This window comes from Parasteatoda tepidariorum, chromosome 5 (genome assembly GCF_043381705.1).
Source record: "Parasteatoda tepidariorum isolate YZ-2023 chromosome 5, CAS_Ptep_4.0, whole genome shotgun sequence".
NCBI lineage: Eukaryota > Metazoa > Arthropoda > Arachnida > Araneae > Theridiidae > Parasteatoda > Parasteatoda tepidariorum.
This window is the reverse complement of record NC_092208.1, coordinates 8,258,839-8,284,694: the sequence shown is the minus strand read 5'-3', so window position 1 is coordinate 8,284,694 and position 25,856 is coordinate 8,258,839. Positions and strand designations below refer to the sequence as shown.

Sequence of the window (25,856 nt, the reverse complement as noted above, 5' to 3'; positions counted from 1 at the left end):
GCGTATTCAAGCGTTGAGATTGCCTATCGTTTTTCGGTTCGTTTTCTGTTTTTCTTGTTGTTTGCATTGTACTTACATTACTTTATAATACTGGTGACTGAATCGCCCCTCCTCTCCTGAGAGGGAGGGCTGTCGCGGAGACGAGTCGGCTTCGTTCTACCCACATTTGGGGGGGGGGTCGAGGTTATCCAATATCTTACATTAATTTATAAAAAAATGTAAAACACGTACACAACAAAAAAAGTAGTGACTACTGTGGCTTTGACCACTGCGAATGGGAAATGTTAAAGGAATGAAGATGTGTAAAAGAAACTGTCATTAAACATTTTTTTTTTAAAAGTCTAATTTAAATACATTTCATTAATTACGTTTATTTCTCTACTAAAGATATTATTTAAATTCTTTACTTTGATGATTTATATTTCAAAATCATCTTAAATGGTTTTTGCTATTTTATCGGTTTATACGAAAAGATTTTTGCTACTCTTCGTCTCCGTCTTAACGAGGTTCGTTCGGCAGTATAATTTGAAAAAAATCATGATTATTTCTGGAAAAAAACTCAAATCCTACATTTGATAATACACAAAACGTTCTAGGAAATCGAACTTGTCCGCACCGGAAGTTTTCTAGAGTCCGTTCCGGTCATAGGAAGCTTGTTGTTACCATTCATTGTTAGTGATGAGGAAAAAGCTTTCCTTTTTAATTGACGATTACAAGTTATAATCAAATCTCTTTTCGGTTGCATTGCTACACGCGTTTATATTGACAGCATTCACTCGTAAGTGCGTTATTTATCATATAAATATCTAAAACCAAATTGTGTTCCGCATGTATAGAAATGACTCCACTAACGGGTATTTGTTAAGTAACAGGTATTTTTTATAGTTAACCAGTATGCTTAACTGTTACCAGCAACCTCAAAAATATAAAATGGAATGAAATTTCTCTACGGATGTTTGAAAGCTCCTTGCTTTACTATTGCTATTTAGTATTCGAGAGCAGAAATCTCGAACAAAGATTCGCTAAAATAAAGTTTTTTTTAAAACTGTTGAAGGTAAGTTTTGGAATGTTCTTTTAGAAAATTTGCCATCAGTTTTTTTGAGGACGTCGTTCACCTTGACTAAAGCCCCTGAATTAGACCCATATATATAGACTGATAGTATAGGAGCCTTAACTATGGTCCTTTCTAAAAATAAAAAAAACCTTCAATTGACACGGTTCCACTCTCCGAATTCCAATTGATGAAAAAATAAAAACTAATGCGGCAAAAACGCAAGCAATGCGTATAAGCGGTCGGATCGCCAAAAGCAAACAATTATTTTTAAGCAACTTAAGTTAATGCTATTTTTACCCAGTAATATTTAAATTTATTAGGGTTTTCGGTTTCTACCATTATAAAAACCTCAGCAAGCATACATTATTTTCTTTTGCCATCAATCTACTAAAATTTATCACAAAATCAAATGAACAAAATTGAAACATTTTTCTAGTTCCAGCATACGCTCAGGAACCACTGGCTTAATTTTTATTTTACTTACCTTAATTTGTATCGTGAAATTACAGCACCATTTTTTTCGTAGCTAAAAAGAAATCAATTTCATGCTATAGAAAACTAAACAAAACGCTATGTATATGCTTTATTTTTATACTCAAGCTTCATTACAGGTTTGTGTTAATACATTAAACAAATAAGCAGATATAAGAAAATATTGATAGAATTCCATTTTTTCAAACACAGACTGTTTTATCAATTTAAATCAGCAAATTGAAAGCTTACATTTACTTCAGTGATAGATATTGTGAATCTCTGAACAGACGCTAAAATTAAAAATTGAGTCGTTAAAATTAAATCCGTCAAAAGAATCTCACGCGTGACGTCATCATACGACACCATAGAATCAGCCAGTCTTCCAATTTGCTGCCTTATCAGTTTAACAATTAAAATACATTAAATAACTGTATAAATGAAGTGTCGCTGAAATAGTTTTCTGGAGAGAAAAAAAGTTAAAAAAACGGTTTCGGGACATCATAGAAGAAACAGGTACTGAGTAACAGGTATTTTAAATTTACCAGTGATTTACTAGGCACTTAGGTCAGTAACCGTTCCTTACACAAAGACAAATTTGTAACGGTTCCATTTAGTTGAGGTTTAATTTTTCTTTTTTTTTTAAGTTAGGAATAAAAAGTTTCAATTTTAATTATTTCTCCCTCTGAAATAATTTTCTTCATTTTAAAATTGTAATAAGTAAAAATAATCTTGGTTCAGCAAAAATATTAGATTTCATACCTTCCTTTAAACATTTTCATTCTAACAATCCCCAATTTTGTAAAGAGTCAAACTTGTTAATTATTAAATTCTCTGGCTAAATACAAATGCACAAAAACTTGGGAAAATTTAGATTTTAGTTCAAATATATCACATCAATAGTTTAGGCTTAGTTAAGCTTGTTTATTATATAGATTTTATTAGCTTATTTGCATGCATAGACAATGAAAAAACCTAAATTACAGAAACTAAAAATATTTATTTGTATGATGTAAAATTTTAAATACATTTCTATTCATTTGCTACAATTTAATGGATGATAAAGCCAATTATCGATACAAGTGAGAGAAAAAATAACAGAAAGCCAAAACATATTTATATAAGAGATGCAGTAATCACTGATGAAAAGAAATGAAATGAACACCAATTTTATTTACCAACTTCAACCTTTATAAAATTAATATGATGGAAGCGTAAGATGATTTGGTATATGCATTTTTAAATAAATTTGAAAAGCTTTCTAAGGAACAATGATAAGTCACGGAAAAAGGAAAGGACTCTCAAAAATTTAATTTAATTTTCTAATTTAGTGTTTTGGGATTTACATGCAACTAAAATATATAAAAACAAATCTATGAAGTAAACAGTCATTGCTCTTAAAGTGTGAGGTATAAAAATATTGCTGCCAATATAAACCAAAATGAGTTTTTTTTTTAAAAATTTTTAAACGGGTTTATAGCTTAAATTAGTTCACGTAATTCCAAATGACAAAAAGATTACTGTATTTTTTAAGAAAAAATACCCACCACTAAATACATTGCACAGTATTTTCAATTAATATTTTGAAGTCCTTAAATAACTTGAAAGAGTGGCTAACTGAAGAATTTACAACTCGGATTTTTTTGTTCAGAAAATTTTTTTATGGCTTTCGGCAATGCATTGAAAGTTAATAATTTAAATCTATTCCAACACACTTAAAATATTTTTAATTATTTACATTATTAAGTAAACCTCTAAAAATAGCACTTGTCCAATGGAGGGTGAAGTTAAAAGATGGGAAGCTTGCATGATTTCCAAAGACTAGTAAAAGAAGAAGAGTTAACTACCGCATGTATATACAGACTCCCCTACTATCCGCAAATGAAGCTTTCAATCACTTATTTATACACGACATTCAAATGAACTTCTTCTCTAATATAACTGCTTGTTTTTAATGTTGCTGCTTTCATTAAACAAGAAAAGGAAATAATTCTTTTTTTTTTTTTTTTTAATTAGATAAATGAATTATCTTATAAGTAAAAGATAACTAAACAAATGTATAACTTTAAACTTAAATTAGTCAGGAAATAAACTAAAAGATTTAATAACAGGATGTTATTTTTCTTCTTTTACGATGCATTAGTATTCATTTCCTTTACTTGTTTTTAAAGAAGCATATGTATAGAAAGAATATTTATTTAATCAAATGTCAGAATTAAAAACCCCATAGGAATTCCACCAGTCAAAAAAACAATAACAAAAAACAAGTTATTTTCTTCTTCTTTTTGACAAGGTAAGCAGATATACATTAACAAATATTTTCCTTTGTTTCAGTGAAGAGAAATGTCGCTGTCGGAAACGATAGAGTCCGTTGCCATTTTTTCTTCTACTTGAATATCTTCCCCCGCTTGAAGCAAGTCGCCCATACCTTCCACGGGTACATGGAGGAACCTTTGTTCTCCATTTTCATCAACACTTCCCGTGTCTTCTAATGCTATTTGTATGTTTTGTCCATGAGGAGAACCATCAGTTTCGAGCGTCAAACCTGGAGGTAACGACAAAACCTGGGTTCCATCTGCAGAGCTAAATGGAATCAAAAGGACTTGTTTGCCATCAGAAGTTGGTACTTTTAAAAGTGTGGCTCCGGCATAGGTTCCGTCATCTGCTAATTCTAGTTCCATTTCTTGGCTATCGTCTTGATGATCTGCAACCATCATTACGACTGTTTGCTCCTGATCTGGTTCGGAGGAAATCTGTTGCCCGTTGCTCGATTCCTTGCTCACCCCTGCTTCATCATCTTTGCTCTGTAATGTTTCATCAATGCTACTATCTTCCCCAATGCTGGCCAAGTTTGAGATTATTTGTTGCTCAGTATCCGCAGGTTCTGAAAACTCTGACTGGGACGAAGGTTCTAGAAATTTGTCAGGAATTTGATTAGCGACGTCCGATTCAGAAGCGGGTGCATCTGTTTCTTGACTTACAATAGTATCTGGTAAATCGACTCGACTGGCAGCAGATTCTGAATCTTCCATCTGCATTACTTGATCTTTATCGATGGCAAGGGCCATTTCACTAGATAACTCATCAAAATGGGCAGAACCATCATTACTCTCTTGGTTAGACATTGACAGAACTCTATCCAAAAATTCCTTCTTTTCATCATTGCTATTCGACAATTCAGCATCCAAACTTAAAGCTTTATCTGTTACATCTTCGCTGTTTTCGGACACAACTTCCAAAACTTTTTCCTCTTCGCTGTCTTTTTCAACTTTACCACTTTCTTCTTTTGGTGATTCGCTGGCTTCCATCAAATTTATTTCAGCAGAATTCTCAGAAACTTTATCGACTACTTCTGAATCGGCATTGGATTTTTCAGTCAACTGACTTGTTTGGGTGAACATTTCGGGTTCATCCGGTTCATCGACTGTTTTTGTTTCAGATGTAGGTTCTTCAGATTCAGCGAAAAAAAGTTTTTCATCTGAAACTGCAGCTTCAGACTTTTCTGTATCAATGATTGGAATTTCTGACTGTTTTGGAGAATCGGCAAGTTTATTCATCCTGAAAAATAAGGGGAAAAAATGTTTAAAACTATAAGTCAATACAGATAACAAAAAAGCAATATTTGCAATTTTTTTAACACCATATTTTCTAAATAAAATTGTAAGTGAAAAGCTACTGCTTACTAAAAATACTCATATTTTAAAATTGTTATTTTATTAATAGCATTTAAATAAAAAAAAATTTTATTATTATTTTCAACCCCCTTGAAATGTAACACAGATGTGCCATTTTTGGCTTTACATTTATTCTGCAATAATCACTAAAAATAATAAAATTACATAAAACATCAAAAAAACTAGAAAAATGAGAATGGTTTTTTTTTTTTTTTTTTGGTTAATAATTTGTATTCTATGAATATGTTTCAAAATAAAATAGTTTCATTATTTTTCTTTTAAAAAAGATAATTTTTAATTTAATTCCTCTAATTAATCCTGTAGAAATTACCTTCACTGAAATTGGAACATTTTGCTAACATATGTGTTTTTAAAATCGTAGGTTAACTAGTAATGTATTTATAATTTTAATACTACCCTTAATACTTTCATTTTAGCACCAAAAAACCTTTTTGCTTCTGAATTTAAAATATATTTGAATTATAAACTAGTTTTTTTTTCTTCCAATTTTTAGAGAATGTGATTTTATTCAAATATTATTCACGTGCCTTTGTCTTCCCATAGAGCACAGAGAAAATCTTCCCATAGAGGAAAATTAAAATGGCATACAAGTCTTTAATGAACAGTATACATGATAACTGTTATAGATGAAAAAGAAAAACTTTTACAAATTTATATTACTTTGTTGTGTATTATCAGAAGAGATAAATTTTATTTACAATTCTATAGCTAGTAGTTTTAAATAATCCAAACCTCTTTATAAAAAAGAAATTTACATCGCACTAGAGCTGCATAATTGACGACGGTCTAGGAAATCAAGAAATCGAGGATCATCTGAAGACATGACTCTGCAATTTTGTTCCTCTGCAGAGGGGATTGGTCCCCTGCTTTGGCAGCCTGACGACATGATTGCGAAATCAAGCACTCTACGGAAGTACAGTTTAACGAGGACCGACACCGCGCACCTTTGATCCCTACGCAGGCTGATCAAAGTTATCACCCACTCGTGCACTGACTGCAGCCAGTGATGCTTGAGTTCGGTGTTCTACTGGGAACCGTGTCTTTATGGTCAGTTCACTGCGCAACAGACTTCAGCGATGACATAATGCAAATTTGTTACAAAGATACTTAAAGATTTCTTCTAAAGTAAATTCTAAAATTCATAATTTTAAGGATCGCATCGACTTCTCCAGTTAATTTTATCAAATTTCCTTTTATCATTCATGCACATTACGTTACAAAACATCTATACTGGTTAATAAAGTTTTTTTATTTTTTTTATTTCAAAAGTAAATTCAACAAATATTTAGATTTAGGTAGTTAGCATTTAAAGAAATATAATGGGCGACCAGATATTCTACTAAATTTTAAGATGCTCTTATCGATCAAAGGAAACCGTAAGAGTAATTTTTAGTTTAGGAGAGAAACATTTGTTGACAGCTAGTATCAACGAACAAATATATTTGTAAACAATATGTCTGTATGTTAAAATGCTGTTTTCTTAAAACTGAAGAGAAAAATTTTAAAATATTTTTATAAAATTCACATTTTATTCAATTTAATGAACAGAAATGCATTATAAGGCAAAAAAGAAAACTTTTAGCACATGTGTATTCACTAACGTAAATTAAAGTGATATCAAGCACTTGAAAGTAACATTCAGAAAGTTTTACTTTTTTTTCTTCTTTGGTTAAAAATATAGTATTTTTAAGGTATCTTAAACTCAAATTTCGTTTCCTAGATTTATTGGCCATATACATATATAAATAATATAAACATATACACACGTATAACATTAACAGCAAAAACATTTTCAAAGATTTTGCACAATCATGATAAAATAATTTGTGCCTAGCAAAATACTATTTTTTGATTAAAAAAAACCACCATAAAAACTTTTTAAGCAAAATTTTAAACATATTTGAGATGGAGATGCTCATTTAATTCTTTGAATTAATATATAATTACTTCAATTATATTGCAAAAATAACTTTAATTTAAAATTATTATTTAATTTAAGCTATTGGGTTATTTTTAACATTTAAATATAGATTATTTATAAATGTATACCCAACAAAAACATTTAAAAGATTATTATTGGGCATACTAAATTCATAAGAATGTGCAGGGTATTAACAGGGTTGCCACTGAAATCTGGAGGAAAAAAATTCTCCGCGTTTTCCCTGTACATATTATACACAATATATTAAAAGGGAACAACAATTACTGTGCTCATGTGTGAGCTTTATTGGACTAACTATATGTATTAGTTTTAATGGCTGGAAAAACAGCTGAACATACTTAAATAATGCATGAAATAAAATAGTAATAGTAAATGAAATAGTTTAGAATAGATGAAATATCATCCTTAAATATCCCATAGATTACGTTTTGAGCAGTCACCATTTTTTAAAAGACAAAAATACTAAATAAAATTCCCTGTATTTTCCCAATTTGTAAAGAAAAAAAAAATCAAAATTCCCTGCATTTTACGTGATTTTTAAATTCCCTGTATTTTTCAGGTTTTCCCTGTGGAGTGACAACCCTGATTAAGCAAACTAAGATAACTAAATTCTATTGCAAATGTAAGCTAGTGAATGTCCCCTCATAAGTTTTTATTAAAATTTATAACTAGGTTTAATACTTCTAAAATGATAATATTTTTAATTTTTTAAAATGATTTAAATATATTTTTTAAATGATTTAAAAATAGTTTCAACAATTTTGAAATGAAGATATAGTGAATATTGCAGCTAAACATTTGTCACAAGTAAATTTTTTTTACGGTCCCTATATTCAAACCTGAGATTTACTTGATGATATATAACTACATTTGCTTTAAAAAATACATGAAGATAATATCTTGAAGCAAATTAAGATAAGTATCAACAAGAATCTGTTCACTTTAGTTTCTTGAGATAATTCATTTTAATTTAATATAAGATTACTTAATTGCTAATTAGAAAGCTTTAAAATAGCGTTCAACAAAAATTGAAATGGTTAAAAACTATCTCTTTAGTTTTCAGCTTTAAAATGTTTTTCAGAAAATTAATTTTATTTAAATCAGGTGAAAAGTTAAAGATGGCATATTTTAACCATTGAGTTTTTTTTACTTTTAATTCAAATAAAAAGGAGAATAACAGAGGTTTTTACTAGTGGCATTTTTTAGGCTACGAGTAACGTTTTGATACATCCTGTAAGTCGAAAAGAGAAATTCAAATTTGGAAATATAAGCACTTAGATTTAGAGAAGTAAAAAATATGTATATAAATCTTAATCTAAAAAAGATTTTTAAACTATTATTTTTAATCACTTAAACTATAAACACTTAACATACTGCAGTACTGGCAATACTGTTGAGGAATAAAGGAAGCATTTTTGCCATCAGCGGATATTTTAACACCAAACTTTTTTTCCTTTTCTTTTTAAATTTCTTTAATACATACAGGGAAATTTTTTTCATGACATAACGAAGCTACTATTTTCTACGACAAAAACACAACAATAAATTTAAAAAAGCATTATAATAACCGTAAGTGAAATGATAGGTATAGCCAAAACTGTTATATTCTGCATCTTCATAATTATAGATTTTAAATTTATTAAAACAATAATGAAAGAGTTGAAGCAATAAAATAGCCAATGAAAAATACAAAAGCAAATTCCCCACCCCCTTTTTTTTTAACAGAATCATGTTCTAAACATACTTTTCTTGTTCATCAGAAAGGAAAGAAATACTCCTGATTTTTCTGTTTAAATTTCCGAATAAAAAAAATCGCCAATGACTTGCTTTCTTCAGCTAGAATTTTAAATTGATAAAATAAAAATAATAATAAAAATTCTAAAATCACAGAAGTTTAAAAAATAATTTGATCTAGAAATGTTTTACTTTCATTTTTTGAAAGAACATCAATATTTTTAAAGAACATGATAAAAATATTTTAATAAAATATGACTGTGAGTGGGAGTTTTGTTACAAATTCAGATATTCGAAACACACACAAAAAAAAGGGGGGATAAATTCCATTTTACAAATGAAATTTTTCGGCTACCCAAATCTACGACTTTCCATGATTTTTTATTTTAAAAAAATAGTTAAAATCATGACATTTCATGACAAATTTTCCTCGATTCCGAAATTCATGACTTTTTCATGATTTTTCATGACTTTCTAGGGGCGCGGATACCCATGTTTTTATCATACAATCACCAACTGACAACCTTCCTCAAGATTGTTCACATTCTTCTCCCAAAAGTAGAACAATAGTATCGGCAGACACCACGTAATGAAAGCAGAGCCAACTGTCAATTTCCAATGACTGAACAATAAAATATAATCTTAAGTGAATCTTTGGAGAAGAAAAAGGAAAACTCCTTACTCATTTTCTGTCTCGCTTTTGCACTTGTGGCTGGCAAATTGATCTTCATCATCAAATCCTTTTTCACAGCCAGCACATACTAATTGTATCAATTCACTTTCACTCTGAGACTTGGCTTCTGAAGATTCTTTCTCATCATTTTCAGCTTCCGCCTTCTTTTGAGCAGCTACGAAAACAAGAAGTGAAGTCACATAAAAAATAATAAAAAAGTGGTAAGAATATCATAGCTGCCAACATGAATAGGAAAACATCCAGTAGAATTTACGAAATAATATAAATTTCATGATTATTGTTGCATAATATACTAAATATTTCCCACATAGGGAATTTTAGGTATTTTTATCAGGGGACCATCCAGACATTTTGTAAAAGGTCCTGTTTTTGTAAAAGTGTGAAAAAACTATTCATAATTTGTGAATATAAAATAAGCGTTAAGTTACATTCCTTCAACCAGGGCCCTGCTTTTGAGAATTTGTGCAAATAGGGTCATGTTATTGCAAAAATTGCTAAAAACCTTTTCAAGTTTTAAAATTGTAAACAGATACAAGATTCTGCTCAACAATTGCTGCTACTAAATTAGAGATGCAACATACAAATATTTGGTATTTAGCCTATATTGTTCAACACAGAATGTTCATTTCGGACGAATAATGGAAACAAAATCACTCACATTTTTATTAATTTCAATTGACATATTTTAAATAGCACAACTTAGTAATGTATCACTTTTAATGTGTTACGCATTAAGTAAATTTAAAAAATCCTTAATCTTATAATATTTTATTTGAAAAACTGCTAGAAACTAAGTTTTATTTACATAATATATTAATTTTATGAATAAATATAAATTGATGAATTGATTTACTCACAAAAAAATTATAATTTAATATTAATAAGAATGTGCACCCGATGTTTGTAAAAGTAGAAATATTTTCTTAGAATACTACATTTGGAATTTAAACTTAGGGAAACTTAATTTGTTTTGAACCATCTTAAAAGAAGAAAGGATCTGAAATATAAAAAATTAGTAGAATATGCTTGAAAAAATATTGAACTTTAGATTATTTTGTATCAATACAGTTAAAGCGCTAAGCATTCATGACCTCACTAAATGCAATAAAATGGTACATTTGGCAAATAAAATTTTGTTTTGGAGAAGGATTTTTTACCACTGGAAAAAATACTTGAAATATTTGGGTAATAATTTGAAATTCTTGGCACAGGCATGAAAATCTGAGTTAAGAATAACTTGCAGCAAGTAATTTAAAATTTCACTAACATTTAACTAATTGATATATCACGAACTGATCAACAGATTGCAAAATATAGCACTTGAAAAATGTTTAAATTATCTTTAGATAAACATGAAAGGCTCAACTAACATAACTGGCTATAGTTTAATTGGGAAAACATTTAATTTAATAAAAATTGGTGAATGACCCACAGATAAACCACCCCTAATGAATTATTGAAAAACTTGTCAGGACCCAATACCTATCTTTATCAATCCATGCATTCTAAGTTTTCTTTGGCATGTTTTATACATTATCAAATGTGCATGATACAAAACTTTTGGCAGTTTGGTTATTTTTCAATATTCTCAGAAATATATATGATTAAAATATTATAGAGAATCATGATAAAATTTTAAAAAAAAGTAAAAAACAGAAGAACGTAAATCAGAGGAAAAATCCCATGTCTGTAGCTCTATTACAAGCTTAACTCTAATTCGGTTCAAATAACGTGCTTGTGACAACATAATGCTGTGAATATTTGTTTGGTGCATTATGAAATATTGATTTTGTTCGGAAAAAGATTCAAATAAGTTTTTCACTTCGGCAAGTTGAGGCGTAGATGAAATCTATAAGCCAATAAGACTTTGCTTAGCTTATATATGCTATGTATATAATAAATATACATATATCCTCATAATTAGAATATTTTCCTATTCCTTAAAAGAAAATTTTTCTAAAAATAAAAATAATAAAAAACAGAAAACTATTAAAAAACATACTAGAAAAGCTCTCTATAAATTTAAAATTGAAAGGTAGCAATCAATGCAAACAAATTGAAATTGTTTCCTTTACTCTTTTCAATCAATCATGCAACACATTCAGAACACCCATCCTTCCCCTACCATCCTTTTATTCTTCAACGTTCAATTAAAAATAAGGTGGCTATTGCTAATTCACAAACAGGGTGTGTAACCAGATTTTTCAACAAAAAATAAGCACCTTTAACCCACTGGCGGTTACGGAAATGGGCAAAATAGGGAGAATGTTTCTCCCCTACACACAGATCCCCTATCAGTTAACATGGGAAAACCGGTTTTGCTATGCAGAGAAGACTGCAGGTTAAAATGCGACTTTTTACGTGCAGAACCGTCAGTGGGTTAAAGTACTTTTTAAGTACTCAAAAAATATTTTTAATCACTTTAATCTCTTTTTAAAATATAGAAAATTAAGTACTTTTTCCAAACCCCAAATAGAAAAGGCACTTTTAAAGGCTTTCAAAAAAATGTAAATCAAAAATAAGCACTTTTTAAAAATGCTTTACACCCTGTAGAAAGCATCACTGGTAAATTTATCTTCTCTTAAGCAATCAGCAAGGAATTTTTTCCTCTTCTTATAAATTACAATTTCTTTTGGACAATGTTTACTTTAGTAAACAATTGATTATTTATTAAAATATGAATTAAGAAATTTTTTTCTTCTTTATTCTACTGTTGATAGCATTAAGACTTTTTTAGAAGTTAAATTTTTGATATTTCAATTTTTTAAAACTTTAGTGTTATTCTGTAATTAAAAATATATGCAAAAAATTATATATACAAATAATTATGAATACCTGCAGCATCAGCTTCATGAGTCCTCATATGAGCTTCGAGCAATTTTTGCTTAATGAATTCTATAAAATATAAAAAAGAAACATTCTATATTCTTGCTACATAACACTAAAACAATACATGCATTTAAAATATTCAAATAATTACAAACAGTATAAAAATAAAATGGAAAAAAGTATGCACAATTGCAGTTATTTATTAGAATCCTGTTTTAGAGAGACATGTTTTAACAAACCGAAATGCTCCTTAAATGGTAGACTAAAATTATAATTTGTTTGCATTTTAAAAAACAATTTTCAGCATTTGGATCTTCCTAACGTATAGCATTGTATAGTGTTCTCTTCACGTGTTTGACATCCTTAAACCTTGTTAATCTAACAAATTCTTTGATTTTGCAGGTTGAAAAGATGATTCACCATACTCCTTAAACAAATCTCTAACGGACTTTTCAGCAGAAGTTTTAAGGGTGTTCTTAAACCTTGTTTCTTTAAAATGTCACATAAGACTTCATACCTGCCAACTTTTACGCATTTGGCGTAAAATTTTATTTCTATATTTAAAGTGGTAGTAAAATGTATGCTTTCTATATATTTCTTGTATTTATGAACGGTATTATCTTTTTGACCACCACTAGTTTTACAAAAATTAAGCATACATATTAATATGTAATATATTTGGGTTTATCTGTGTAAACCTTTTCAAAATACAGTGTATGATTCTGCCTAAAATTGTAATTCAAATTCCAGAATACTACCACTGGGGAAAATCATACTTGAAAGGATTAAAAGTTGGCAGGTATGGTAGCCACACCTTATAGTTAAATTTAAAATTATAATTTAGCTTTTTTTTTTTTTTTGGAAAAAAAAACTTAATCTCTGTCATTTATGCAAAAAATATATAACTACATACAATTTTGAAAGAGAAATTAAATTTATAAGTGATTGCATAAAATTTATTACACACAAAAATCAATCAACTAAAATATTAAGTTTGAAACAATTCATAATTACGTATCATCATATTCATGAAATATATTTTTAATAAACTCAGAAAAGACATATATAAAAAATAAAATATCCCCCTTGCTCAATTACCTTTTTCGCAAAATGGGCATTTGTGATTTTCATCTCCCCTGTGTGTTTTCAAGTGATAATAGAGACTAATTTTTGTCACTAGTTGGCGAGTACATCCCTTCCAGGGACACTGGACAGGAGGGCTATCAGATGAGGAAAAAAACGTTAGCAATTAACACTATGACTAAAAAAATATTTTTTTGCCAATAACATTTCAAATAATTATAAAAATTATTTAACCACATGAAACACATATATTTACAAGATATAACACATAAATTTACTTGTTTTATTACATAAATTACTTTAAAAGATTATCTATTTGTTAACAATTTATTTCATCAAACAGATAAATTAAACAAGGTAAATTTAATTGAACTTTTGATGCGAATTATATTTAGATTTGGGGAAACTCTACTCTTACTAGAAAGAAGAGAGCTACAGTAAAACCTTTCGGGAGCGACCACTCTCCGTTTCACAGTAAAATGGTCGTTAATGAAGGTGGGAGGTTCTTAGAGGTTACCTCCATAGATTTCAAAATTGTTATCAAAGGAACCAGATTTATCTTGAACGATTTTAATTTTAGTCCGTGTCATTTTCTAGGTGTGTAAATTCCACTTCTGTTGTCATCAGGAAAAGACATCAATGAATAAATCTGTCCGAATTGATACAACTATGTGCAATAACAAATTTACCAATTATGAATGATAAAGCTATTTTAAATAAACAATTATGTTTTTTGTTTAAGTTTGCATCTAATTTTATATCGTTAAGTTTGCATATTATTAAAAGGTGCGAAGAGGTTTGTATATTTGAGAGGCTTGTTTTTTCTAAAATAAATTTTTTTCTTCTAATTTAACTTTCAACTCTAAGAGTAAATCATTTGATAGTATCGTCTTTAGTACACTCTGACTGCAACATGAGGTTGTAGTGTCAAAAAGAGATCTCTAAATAAGAGCCTCTTACAAACATTTTGAATACATTTTAACCTAATTATTTGTTTCGTAAAATTTTTTGTTTTGATATTTTCTCATGTTTCCATTCACGCATTTGGTGCAGATGTTTTCCTGGTTGCTGGGAGAGGTTTTAATGGTCTCTCCTTAAGGTTTTCTTCAACAGAAAGTCTTCAGTATTTTTCAATTCATATATTTACTGTAGCTAGGGAAGAACAAACGTTATACTTACTCATGAGCTTCCATGTGTGTAAGGACTTGCTCCTTATGAAGGAAACGTCTATGGCAGCTTGTACATTCGTGAACAATACCATGGCTTTTCAAATGAGCCCAAACTGCTTGAGTACTTGTTAGTTTTATACCACAGAACTGAAATATAGGAATCCTTTAGCATGTAATGATAAAATTTCTAATTTTCATGCCTAAATCAATTAAATTTTGCAATCCCCAAACACAGAAATGACATAAATTATAAATAATGATTAATCAAATCTCATTCACTACGCACATAAAACAATAAATAAACAAATAAGGTTTTTTTTAAAAATAAGGTTTTTTAAAAACCCATGTTATGTAGTAGAAAATTATTTTAGCTCTTGTCGCACCTAAAAGTAAAACGTGGGAAATATTAGATACTGTCAGAAATTATTTAACAAAAGAGATATGCTCCGATGTTTTTTGTTTATCGGTAGCAGAAATAAAATTAGTCTCTACACTTAAAATGTGGTTTTAAAATCTTCGATTTTATTTTAGTTTTGCACTTGTTTGTTAAAGAATATAAAGAAAAGGAGTGAAGCTCACTCCAAGTCTGGGATGTCGCACTTGATCGAGAAACCAGTAGCATGTGCATGCTTTTGGTAATCATGCAGCTTGCAAACAAAGAACCACCCTATCCTAGAACTGGTAAGGCTTTTGAACACATATTATAGAATGTAATCTTGTGCACTTGATTATTTTAGAGTTAATTAAATATTACTTGGTTAATATTTTATCATTATTGACTTTAATAGCATTTTGATCAAAACAAGATGAATGAAAGTGAGAAATAAACGTCAGCGATCAAAGTAAAAAGAAGCACCTCTATAAAGTCATTAGATAAACATGTGAGATGCTGGACACTATTTTCTCGCATTCACTTTTTCCTTCATTTATTCAAGAAATATTTCAATTTTCTTTTACTTATCATATTTTTTTCTTGCAATGTTCATGGAATCCAAAGCAGAAAGATTAAGAAACGAAGAACTTTACTTCTTCTCACTTCTGTATTTTTTGTGTTAGCGCTCGGAAGCGGACAAGACTTTATCAGCTTCAAAATGTATCCTAATTAACAGCAATTATTGTTGAACCAAACTTTAAACAAGAGGATTGATAAAATAGTGATGCTAATAGATTTACAAATCAGACAATTAATATTTGAAAAATGTCTAAATTATATTGAAATTACAAATGTTGATAATATAGTTTTATTTGAATAAGATAATGTTACTATACAAAGTAAAATTAATGCAACTATTAAAGACTAAGATAACAAAGAAAGCTGATAATAGAATTCTTAGAATTGTTTAAGGCACCCTTTTTTAAAAATCAAATCTTTAATAACTCTCAGACCCACTAATAACTTGAAACATGTAATCCTAATTAACAATTAAATAGGCAGTATTTCATGAAACTTATGAATCAATTTTTTTCTTCTATCTATTCAATCATCTCAAAGTTCGTCAGCATATTTTAATTTCAACAGCAGAAAGGTTTTTATATTCTGCTGTTGAAACTCCCCCTTAAACACTATAGCAGGAGTGCCACAGATCAGCAATTCATGTTTTAAACACTAAAGTTAGCTAAAGTAAAAATGTTATCTTATTAACAATATCCCCGTGGCAGAATCGTAGTGATACAACATTTCACAGAATTCATTCAGTGACAATGTTGTTGCAATTTGAGTAATTTTCGTTTGAAAAGTAAAAAATTTTTTTCTTTTCTGCAGAAGTTTATTACATAATCTTCGTAAAATAATGTATCGACATAAAATTTGCGTAATATTTGAATCATGCAGTCAGATCATCACTTTTGGATGCACAAAGTTTACGCAGATAGTATCATAAATCGATTAATGTTTCGATTGTGTTTTTGGCACCTGTTGATATTGATTTTCACGTGGTTCTTAAATATCCCAATATATTTCAAAAATAATGGAAAATTCGAATCGTGCATTTGAGTATTTACTTTCAAAGGTAATAATTCTGTTGAATTTTTCACAGTTATTACTATTGGTTTCTCCATAGTTTTTAAATCTGATATTTTTTATACTAGTATTTAACATTTATTACTACCTAATCTCGAAACGAAACACGCATTTGAGGAGTCTGATTCGCGTAATTTCGTCATCTACCTTTTTTACGAAATTCCTGATTTTTGATAATGCTTTTTATTGTGATGGTTATTTACAAAATGCAAAAGAAATAATTTGGGCGCCACCCCCCCCCCCAACAAAATGAGAGAATATCACCCATAATATTTGAATAAAAAACTATAATATGTTCAATTTAAAAAAATTATATAGTTTTTTTTTGTAAACACAGCACTTTTGTTATTTTGATTTAGTAACATATATGTTTGTTATTATTAAAAGCATCTTGCAGAAAGATATTAGTGCTAGAGTTTTGTCGCAGATAGTTCGAAAAAATTCTGCTACGGGGAACAATATTAGACTATATAAAAAAAAGAATTTCAACAACATACCTCACACACTGTTGCAATATCAGTATGCATTTGTTGAATGTGTAATCTTCTAGAACCGGGTTGCAAGAACTGTAAACCACACTTTTGACACTTGTAGTCATGTGAATCATTCTCCATATGCTGCACAAGATAATGCCGTAAACCGAACCAGGTTTGACAAATCTTGCATTGGTGATTTCTAGCTTCAATACCACTTGGTCGGCATTTTTCCTGAAAAATGTTCATGTTTAATAAAGAGGAAAAAATTTGTTCATCATTAATGACAATTTAATGCTGTAAAACCCACTTTATGTAGGGTTTTACTGGGTTGGTGGGTTTTTTGCCACCTTGAATAGAAGTTTACCAGAATTGCATTTCTAAAGTAAACACTGAAGTTAATAATTAAAAACAGAAGTTGATTATGAAATAAAACAGCAATATGAAACAAATTTATAGAAATAAATCCACTTACATGCATTTTCATATATTGACTACCATGCTCGACTGAAACATTGTGCTCTTTCAATTCTTCTTCATTCACAAATGTAGCATCGCAAATGCTACAGTTGTAAGCAAAGTTTTGAGGATGTAACCTGATGTGCTTTTTGAATTCGGTAGGACTTGTGAAAGTTTTACCACAAGATGTAATTATACACTGGAAACACTTCTCAGAGGAATGCAGATCTTGCATATGCAGATAATAAAGAGAATAGCTGGAGATGACAGTGTCACAAATATGACAGTAATTTCCAATCTTAGATGCAAACTTAAGCTGATTCAATTCTTCCTTATCAGGAATTTCTTCCATTTTTAATTTACACGAAATGACATCACCTGTAAAAACATCAAACAAACAAAATAAAACAACAATATTCATTATTTGTTAAACTGTGTAAATTGTCCACTTAAGGCATATTACTTTAGGGGACAACTTAGGTGTCTTAACTTAAAAAAGTGCATCAAAAGTCATTTTTATTCTTGTATATATATTAAGTTATTCATATATTTCTTATATGTTAACAATCAAAATAAAGATAATTAAATTACTTTGACAAAACTTAAAAATTTTATTTATCATATACCGAATATAGTTTAAGAAATGAGATTAAATACTAGAAAAGGGGGTGATTGTTAGCCCAACTAAAAAATCCTGAAAATTTCTTGAGTAAAATCATTAATGACGCATTTCAAAAAATTTTTGTCTTTATAATAGAAATCATTGATATTATCAAAACATGAAATTCTAAATAAATTATACGCAGCATAATTTAAATGAATTATTATGCATAAGTTTACTTTTATGTCTAGTCACATTTATTATTCTACCAGAAAAAATATTTACAAATGAAAAAGATGTCAAGTATAAATTCTAGTTCTAATATTTCTAAATAAAATATACATAAATGTGATTGATGAATTTTTGAAACATCTGGACCTTGGGTTTCCGGAAACTTCCGGATTGGAGTTAGCAAAAAATCTGGAAATACGGATTTTTCCGGAGCACAATTATCGCTGCCAGAATGAATAACAATTTTTTTATATTAATTTAATATTAAACTGATTAGCTCAATAGTCACTCCCAAGCATTTCATCGAACATGTAACATGATCGGTGTTATCATACGTTACAAACTGACTGTACGTCCAAATGGGTTGCGGGTGAATGAATTGTAAAAATGTAGAATAGAACAATGCAAAAATCATGCTTTTGCATAATACACAGCAAAAAACGACACGATAAAGAAAAAAAATCTCATTTTCAAAAAGGGAAAATAAAGCACATTTTAAACACACCTCATGAAAAATGCACCTTTAAGGGCTTTTAAAAACAAAAATCGGAAATAAGCACCTTTAGGCACTTTTTAAAAACGCTGCGCACCATATATAGTGTGATTACAATAAAAATACTCACTTGCATTGTTGCTATCATTGTGCTTAATAGGAGTCTTTTCGGACCAAACCATGTGAGTATGCAAATAATGCTTTTTGCACATTTCAGAATGAACAAAACTTTCTTCACACAAAAAGCACGTCTCTGGGGGTCCACTTGTTGGAACATTTCGCACTACTTCATAATGTTCAGTGTGTTTAGAATCGACCAAATGTTGCTGAAAGATAAATTTACAACACATTTAGAAAATGGCAAGGTATCATGTTACAAAGCGATCTTAAAAGATTTGAATCACAATACATGATTTAACACATGAACATGATCTTTTTTTTCAGACCCCCAAAATATCGAGGGTAGTCACGATCTGGGATATAAGGTCCCTATTAGTTTGTCCAAAGCTTGGACCCCACCACCAAATGTTAATTGGAAATCTTAATTTTACTTTTTGCATACTTTATATCTCAAGAACTTTTTAAGCAAATTGAATAATTATTGCACTCAATTATAACATTTGTTGATCCCCAGGTAATTCTATACAAAATATAACATTTATTATTTTACTTAATAACAATCGGTTTTTTGAACCTTAAGGTATACATTTTTTTACATCATTTTAAAATTTGCAATTTCAAAATACAAAACATGAATGAAATCAGGCCAATTTCCTGAGATGTCGAATTTTGAAAATAGGACTTACGTAAAATTCAATTTCTCATGAACTAATTGATGGATTTCATTTAAATTTAAAATTACAATCCTTAAAATTATGTAAAAAATTGCATACCTTACAATTCATACATTTCTCAACTGTTATTAAATAAAATATTTACTAAAAGTAATATTTCGCAAGGAATTATTTTCGGATATACAAATTTTATAATTATGTGCAAATTGTTTCCATTTTGGTCAAAAAAATTTCGTTAAAATATGCAATCCTGTTGAAATACGCAAAAAAAAACTTAACATAATGAAATTCAAACTTTGGATTGCTCTCCTGACCAAACATGGTAACTATATTTGCCAGATTGCGGCTACCCCCAATATTTTGGGGATCAGAAATCCGCGTCTGTTGAAAAAAGATATGTTTATTTAGAGAAAGTGCATTTTTGTGTCTGATTTTGTAACTTAAAATATCGTCTGCACTAATTATTTAGCATATTTCAGGTCATCTCATACTATTAAGATTCAGTCCTAGAACTTGAATATTCGATTATTAAATCAAAACTTAATTAGGGTGGTCAGTTTTTATTTCGCACACTGCATAGTGCACAAATTCAAATTTAATATTATTATTATTGTTATAAGAAAAATAATTTTTGAGCAAATGGGCAGATTACACTATTATTATGAGGATATTAATAGTTCATAAGACTTATGTGTGGATTATTAGTGTGGACTTAAGTTAGAAATTCAGACAACAACAAAAATAATGATTCCTCCTCTGAATATTTTTCAATTGATTTGAAATCTTGACCCTCAAAATATGTGGTATAGCCATATGGTCAACAAGTAGTTTTAACAGACTGAAATAGATCACTTAATGTAATTTTTACTTTTAGCATATTTTGCCATAAAGCTTAAACATTTTAAGAGAATAATAAACTTTTTGCGCACAATTGTTTATAACATTAATCCACAGGAAATCCTCCAAAAAAATAATATTTTTGTGACAAATTATTACTGCTAACATACACAAAAGATAAACTATTATTTCCTTAATACACCGGACAAATTAATTTTTGAATTAAAAGGTATGAAAATTTTTACACATTATTATTAAGAAAAAATTTGGAGGACATTTGAATTTGATCATTCAAATAGTTTTTGAAGGATGAAAAATTAAAAACATTATTGCTTTAATATGTTAAGGCATGCAGTAACAAAAAAAAAAAAAAAAAAAAAAAAAAAAAAAAAAAAAATGAAAATAACATCAAGGGCTCCAAAATTTTGACTGCTGTAGTGACCAAATCATTAGTTAAAGATTGCATTTGAATGTTATCAGATTACATCGATAATAATAATAAAATAAAAAAAATAAATAAAAAGAAAGAAAAAGAAAAAAAAGGCATATTTATTCAGAGAATGACGCTTTTGTGTCTGATATTGTAAAGTGAAATATCTGCACTAATTGATTACCATTAAGATAGCATATTAGCCATTAGATAGCAAGACACATTATCATTTGAACTATTAAGATCGTTCATTAGTAAGTGAAAAACTGATTTTTTAGATCATAACTCTAGCAACAATTATACTTTTGCCCCAGTTGGGCTCCGTATGGGTCTTATGTGAACATGTTCCAAGAGACAATATGGGAAATCTAGATTTTTAAATATTGGTACCATACCATATCAATATCAGCCTATATCTGGCCAATGTAGGGTAAATATTGGATGAATAATGATAATAAAATATCGGGTGAATCTGAAATTTATATATAGGGCCGATATTGGTTGTAAAGTGGCAGTAAAGTATCGGGTGCATCTGATTATTCTATATAGGGCCCATATCGGAAAAATTTCAGCTCTTTGAGCCCTAAATAAGTCAAGATTCGTGAATGTTGGTTCAATTAGGGCCCAAGTTATTTTATAGCTGGGGAAGTTATGTTGCTGTTTTCATTTACCCTTACACATTATTTACACTCTGTAAGATATCAATAAATAAAATACATTTAAGATAACAAATTTTTTTATAACTCACCAAGATAAGATTTTCAGAAATGAAGGTGGCAGCACATTGATTGCATTTATAAACACATGAAGTCTGCTTTACAAAAGCTGGCTTATATGGAGCATTGTCATATCTGTTAGTAGCACATGTGAAAACATGAACAGTAAAATCTCTAGCAGAACTACAAGGTCGCAGACATTTCGCACAAGACCAAGTTTCAGGGCCTGAAATGGGAACAGATTATATGGATAATAAGAACAGATTAACAGAACAGTCAAAGTAATAAATTTCTATTACTTAATATTTTTAAAATTATAATTGTAAAAAATATTTACAAAACCTATCAACATAGAATTTACATAAATCTTGATACAGGATTTAATATACAGTATACTCTCAATATCTTGAAAACTTTGGTGATGTCAAAAAAACATTTTTCCCTTTGGCATTATATATCCACCTAATGTTAATTCCTATGTCAAAGAGTTTCTTTTCAAAACCTTGTTACAACGATTTTTTTTAATAAAAATTTTTGTACACTAATTCTTTTCTATTTGATACATAACTATTTTTGTCTTACTTTTAAAAGTAAGATAATTATTGTTGTACCTATTTAGACTTATATTCAACTATCATTACAAACTCATTTAACGGTAGTTATTCTTATGTATCATGATTTAACTTTTTAGAGTAATATTTTAAAATACATTTTTCTACTTTTTAGAACATATTTAGTTCTGAACTAGTTATCTCAAAAACTCGCTACCTTAAAATTTTTGTTATCGTCCTTTTAACTTTGAGATAACCTTAATTTGGAGAACCACTATTATTGTTCCAACTAGGCCTTACAATATGGCATTTTTTCTTTTTCTAAGTGTCTTTTTTTCCATTTAAAAAAATAAAAATCACATTCCTTAAAAATTCCGAAATTGGAACTATGGGGAAATAAAATAAAACAATTACCCTTGCACTAAGATATGACACAAGATTTCAACAACTAAGAAAGGAGGAATTCAATTGAAAATATTAAAATTATACATTATTACAAACTTATAAAATACAAGAGGTCATTACAAAATTTTTAAATTATAAAATTTCAAAGATATTTACTTGATACAATAAAAAATTATAACATTGTAATCATTTTATAAAAACGCAAAACACATAAGCAGTATGCATACAATATGCTAATAAACCAGGGTTGGAAAAAAGTTTTTTTTTTTGTTGGTTCATTTAAAACAAAACGTTAAATAATATTTTATGCCCCAAATTAAAAATAACGATATCATTAAAAAGAATTTCACAGACCTCTTTTTTAACTATTGATTGATTAATATTTTGAATAAATAATTCAAAAAAATTCACTTCTGTTTAATAAATATGCAAATATTGTAAAACAGTATAATAACTAGATTTTAAATAAGCTTGTTTAATATATTACAGCTTAACATGCAAATAAGCGGTAAATACCAAAATGCAATTAACATGCAAATAAGCATTAAATACCAATGAATATAAGCAATATAAATTAGTTTACATACTTAACAGACAAATAAGTCAGAAATTAAACTAGAAAAATAAAATTTAGAAAAACAGCTTATTTCCATTTATGCATCGACTGTTAGCAAGCATGTAACTAATTGGTTTTAAAAGCTGTTTAAACTAAATTGGTTATATCCAGCCAATCAAGCCTGTAGTAAGCAACAGTATTGAAGGTGAAAAAATTTAATTTTCAAAATTGATCTCGAGAGGTTAAATTTTAAAAAATAAAATAATCATAAGCCAAGTTTAAATTATTCAAATAATTGTATTTAATTTTACCAATTAGTCAAAAAAATATTTAAACTAACCTGTTTGTACTGAATGAGACAGCAATATATGTTGATCCAAATTGACTTTTCCATTAATGAACAGCTGACACACGGGACATTTCAACTTTATCTTGGACCCCTTTGCTCCAATGCTATCTGGAGAGACAGTAGTGTTGGTAGGATGAGTCGTTTTTATGTGTTGCCGGAGCCTATTGGCTCGCGAGGTAATGAATTTACAAAAATTGCAAACCAGGGTGTGCATTCTATGTACACTTTTCATGTGAGCGTGATGCTTTTCGAAAGAGTCAGACTGCTCGGAACAGATACTGCAGAAGAGGGACTTGCTAAGTTCGACAACTTGCTTCTCTTGCACCAAACGCACAACCTTGTTGTGCGCAACCGGGTAATGCGACCGAACTTCGGCTAAGTTCTTCAGAGTCACTTCGCAAAATCTGCAGTTGGAATTGAGGGTCGTTTGTTCTGTCACGTCAGGGGGTACGCAAACGAAAACAATATTTTCACTGAATTCAGCCTTGAATGTTTGAGACGCCAGTTCGTGAATGTTGGAATAATGTTTTTCGAGTTCGAGGACGTGGCGGAAGTTTGCTTTGGAGGGACAGAGCAAGCATTTTTGAACAGTATCATTGGGGGAGATGACTTGCCGAAATAAGAACATTCCTATCAATTTGCTGTTGTTTTCAGCTTCTGTTAGAGGCAATTCACTCTGGACCATTTGAAGCATATTAGGCAATTTCAAATACTTGTTGTCATCATTATCATTTGCATCAGAGCCTAGTTGCTTCTTCTGAGGCTAGAATAAAAACAACCACAGATAAACCAGGATCTTTTGATTTCAAAATTTGCAAAGCATTTTAACACTAGATAGTTGAAAAAACTGAATTTATTTTTACTGGGTTCCCACTCAGTTTAAGAAGAAGAAAAATTCCCAGAATTTTCCAGGTATGCCGGGTAAATTTCAATGAAAATTGAGACCATATATTCATCAGAAAACTTTTATTATTTTATTTGTAATGTGAAATATTTGATTTTCTGCGTAAAAAAAATTATATGAGGAAGTTTGACTAAAATGTGAAATTTTTACAACAAATAATTGTAATAGATGCTAGAATTATTTAACTCGAATATCAATAATTAATTACTGTTACTAACAATTTTAAGACAGGTTATATTCCAGGTATTATACAGGCATATTCCAGGTTTTTGTAAAAAAATTGCAACTTTCCCTGATTTTTTAGAATTAAAATAAAATTCCCTAACGATTCAAGGTTTTCCCTGACCCATGGGAACCCTGTTTTTATAGTTTAAATATTTATTCTTCAAAAATTACTGTGTTATAAATCTTTTAAACAAATTCATAAATATTCTGAAATGCAAATAAAGGTACTGAAAATGTAATACTTTTTTTTATTAACAATGAACATGAGGGTAATGAATTTCTATCTATTCCTAATTCTTAGACACAATTCTCAAAACCACTTTTTTTTTTCTTTTGATATTGCAAATAGAAGTCTTCATACACAATTTTAAAAAAAAGATAAATTCAAATTGACTTTTATTATATAAAGTGTGATTTTCTTCCTTCCTTCTATTTATTTTTAATTAATAAATGAAAATTGAAGTATTTATAAATCTGAAATATTTATAAATCTGAAATATTTTATAGGTATATTTTAAAATATATTATAGAAATTCATCTCCCTGGCAGAATCGCAGCAACATTGGCTCAGAACGTTACAGAGCTCTTGCAAAAGGACTTTTCATTAGGCACGTTAAGTTTGAATCGCGTAATTGAGACTTTAACATGTTCATATCAGTCTTTAACATGTTCGATTTGCGATGATATCCATGCAATGTTTCACTCGTTATTTTTACCTTTTTTTACAATTATTCCTATGAATTTGCAAATTTTTTATTGAATTGATATTTTTTATACAATTTTATTGCACACTAAATTCATATCGCACAGTTGATTATTTATTTGATGATTTAATTATTTTTAAACAATATTAAATTTATTTATATACACGAAATTCATATTGCACATTTGATTATTTAGTTTTAATTTGGCGATTTAATCATTTCTTTGACTTTTCTATCTTTTATGCTAGTGCTACTGATTTCCAAATGGTTTATTTTAAAATTCCGGTATTTCTGCATTTCAATAATTACTTTTTGTCGAACGAGACTTACACCAACAGTATAGTAAACCTATGAGGTGTTTCAATTGTATTTGCGACAACTATTAATATTGATTTTCATGTGTTTTTCAAATACCCCGATATTCAAATAACTTTTTT

The 25,856-nt window shown here is 29.0% G+C and overlaps 1 protein-coding gene across 5 annotated transcripts in view; it reads right to left on the bottom strand.

Annotated features, from left to right (window-relative positions):
* Positions 1 to 1,622: 1,622 nt before the first annotated feature.
* LOC107451096 (uncharacterized) overlaps positions 1,623 to 25,856 on the bottom strand; it is a 44,884-nt gene continuing 20,650 nt past the window's right edge. For all 5 annotated transcript variants that reach the window (XM_016067083.4, XM_016067081.3, XM_016067084.4 and 2 more), the window contains exons 11-20: positions 23,578 to 24,349; positions 21,758 to 21,951; positions 19,079 to 19,274; positions 17,640 to 18,001; positions 17,189 to 17,398; positions 14,682 to 14,818; positions 13,518 to 13,639; positions 12,426 to 12,485; positions 9,579 to 9,744; positions 1,623 to 5,083 (exon numbers count right to left, since the gene is read on the bottom strand). In XM_016067083.4, coding sequence (XP_015922569.1) covers positions 3,856 to 5,083; positions 9,579 to 9,744; positions 12,426 to 12,485; positions 13,518 to 13,639; positions 14,682 to 14,818; positions 17,189 to 17,398; positions 17,640 to 18,001; positions 19,079 to 19,274; positions 21,758 to 21,951; positions 23,578 to 24,349 — 3,447 coding nt within the window. In that variant the 3' untranslated portion in view covers positions 1,623 to 3,855. The remainder of the gene's footprint in view (positions 5,084 to 9,578; positions 9,745 to 12,425; positions 12,486 to 13,517; positions 13,640 to 14,681; positions 14,819 to 17,188; positions 17,399 to 17,639; positions 18,002 to 19,078; positions 19,275 to 21,757; positions 21,952 to 23,577; positions 24,350 to 25,856) is intronic.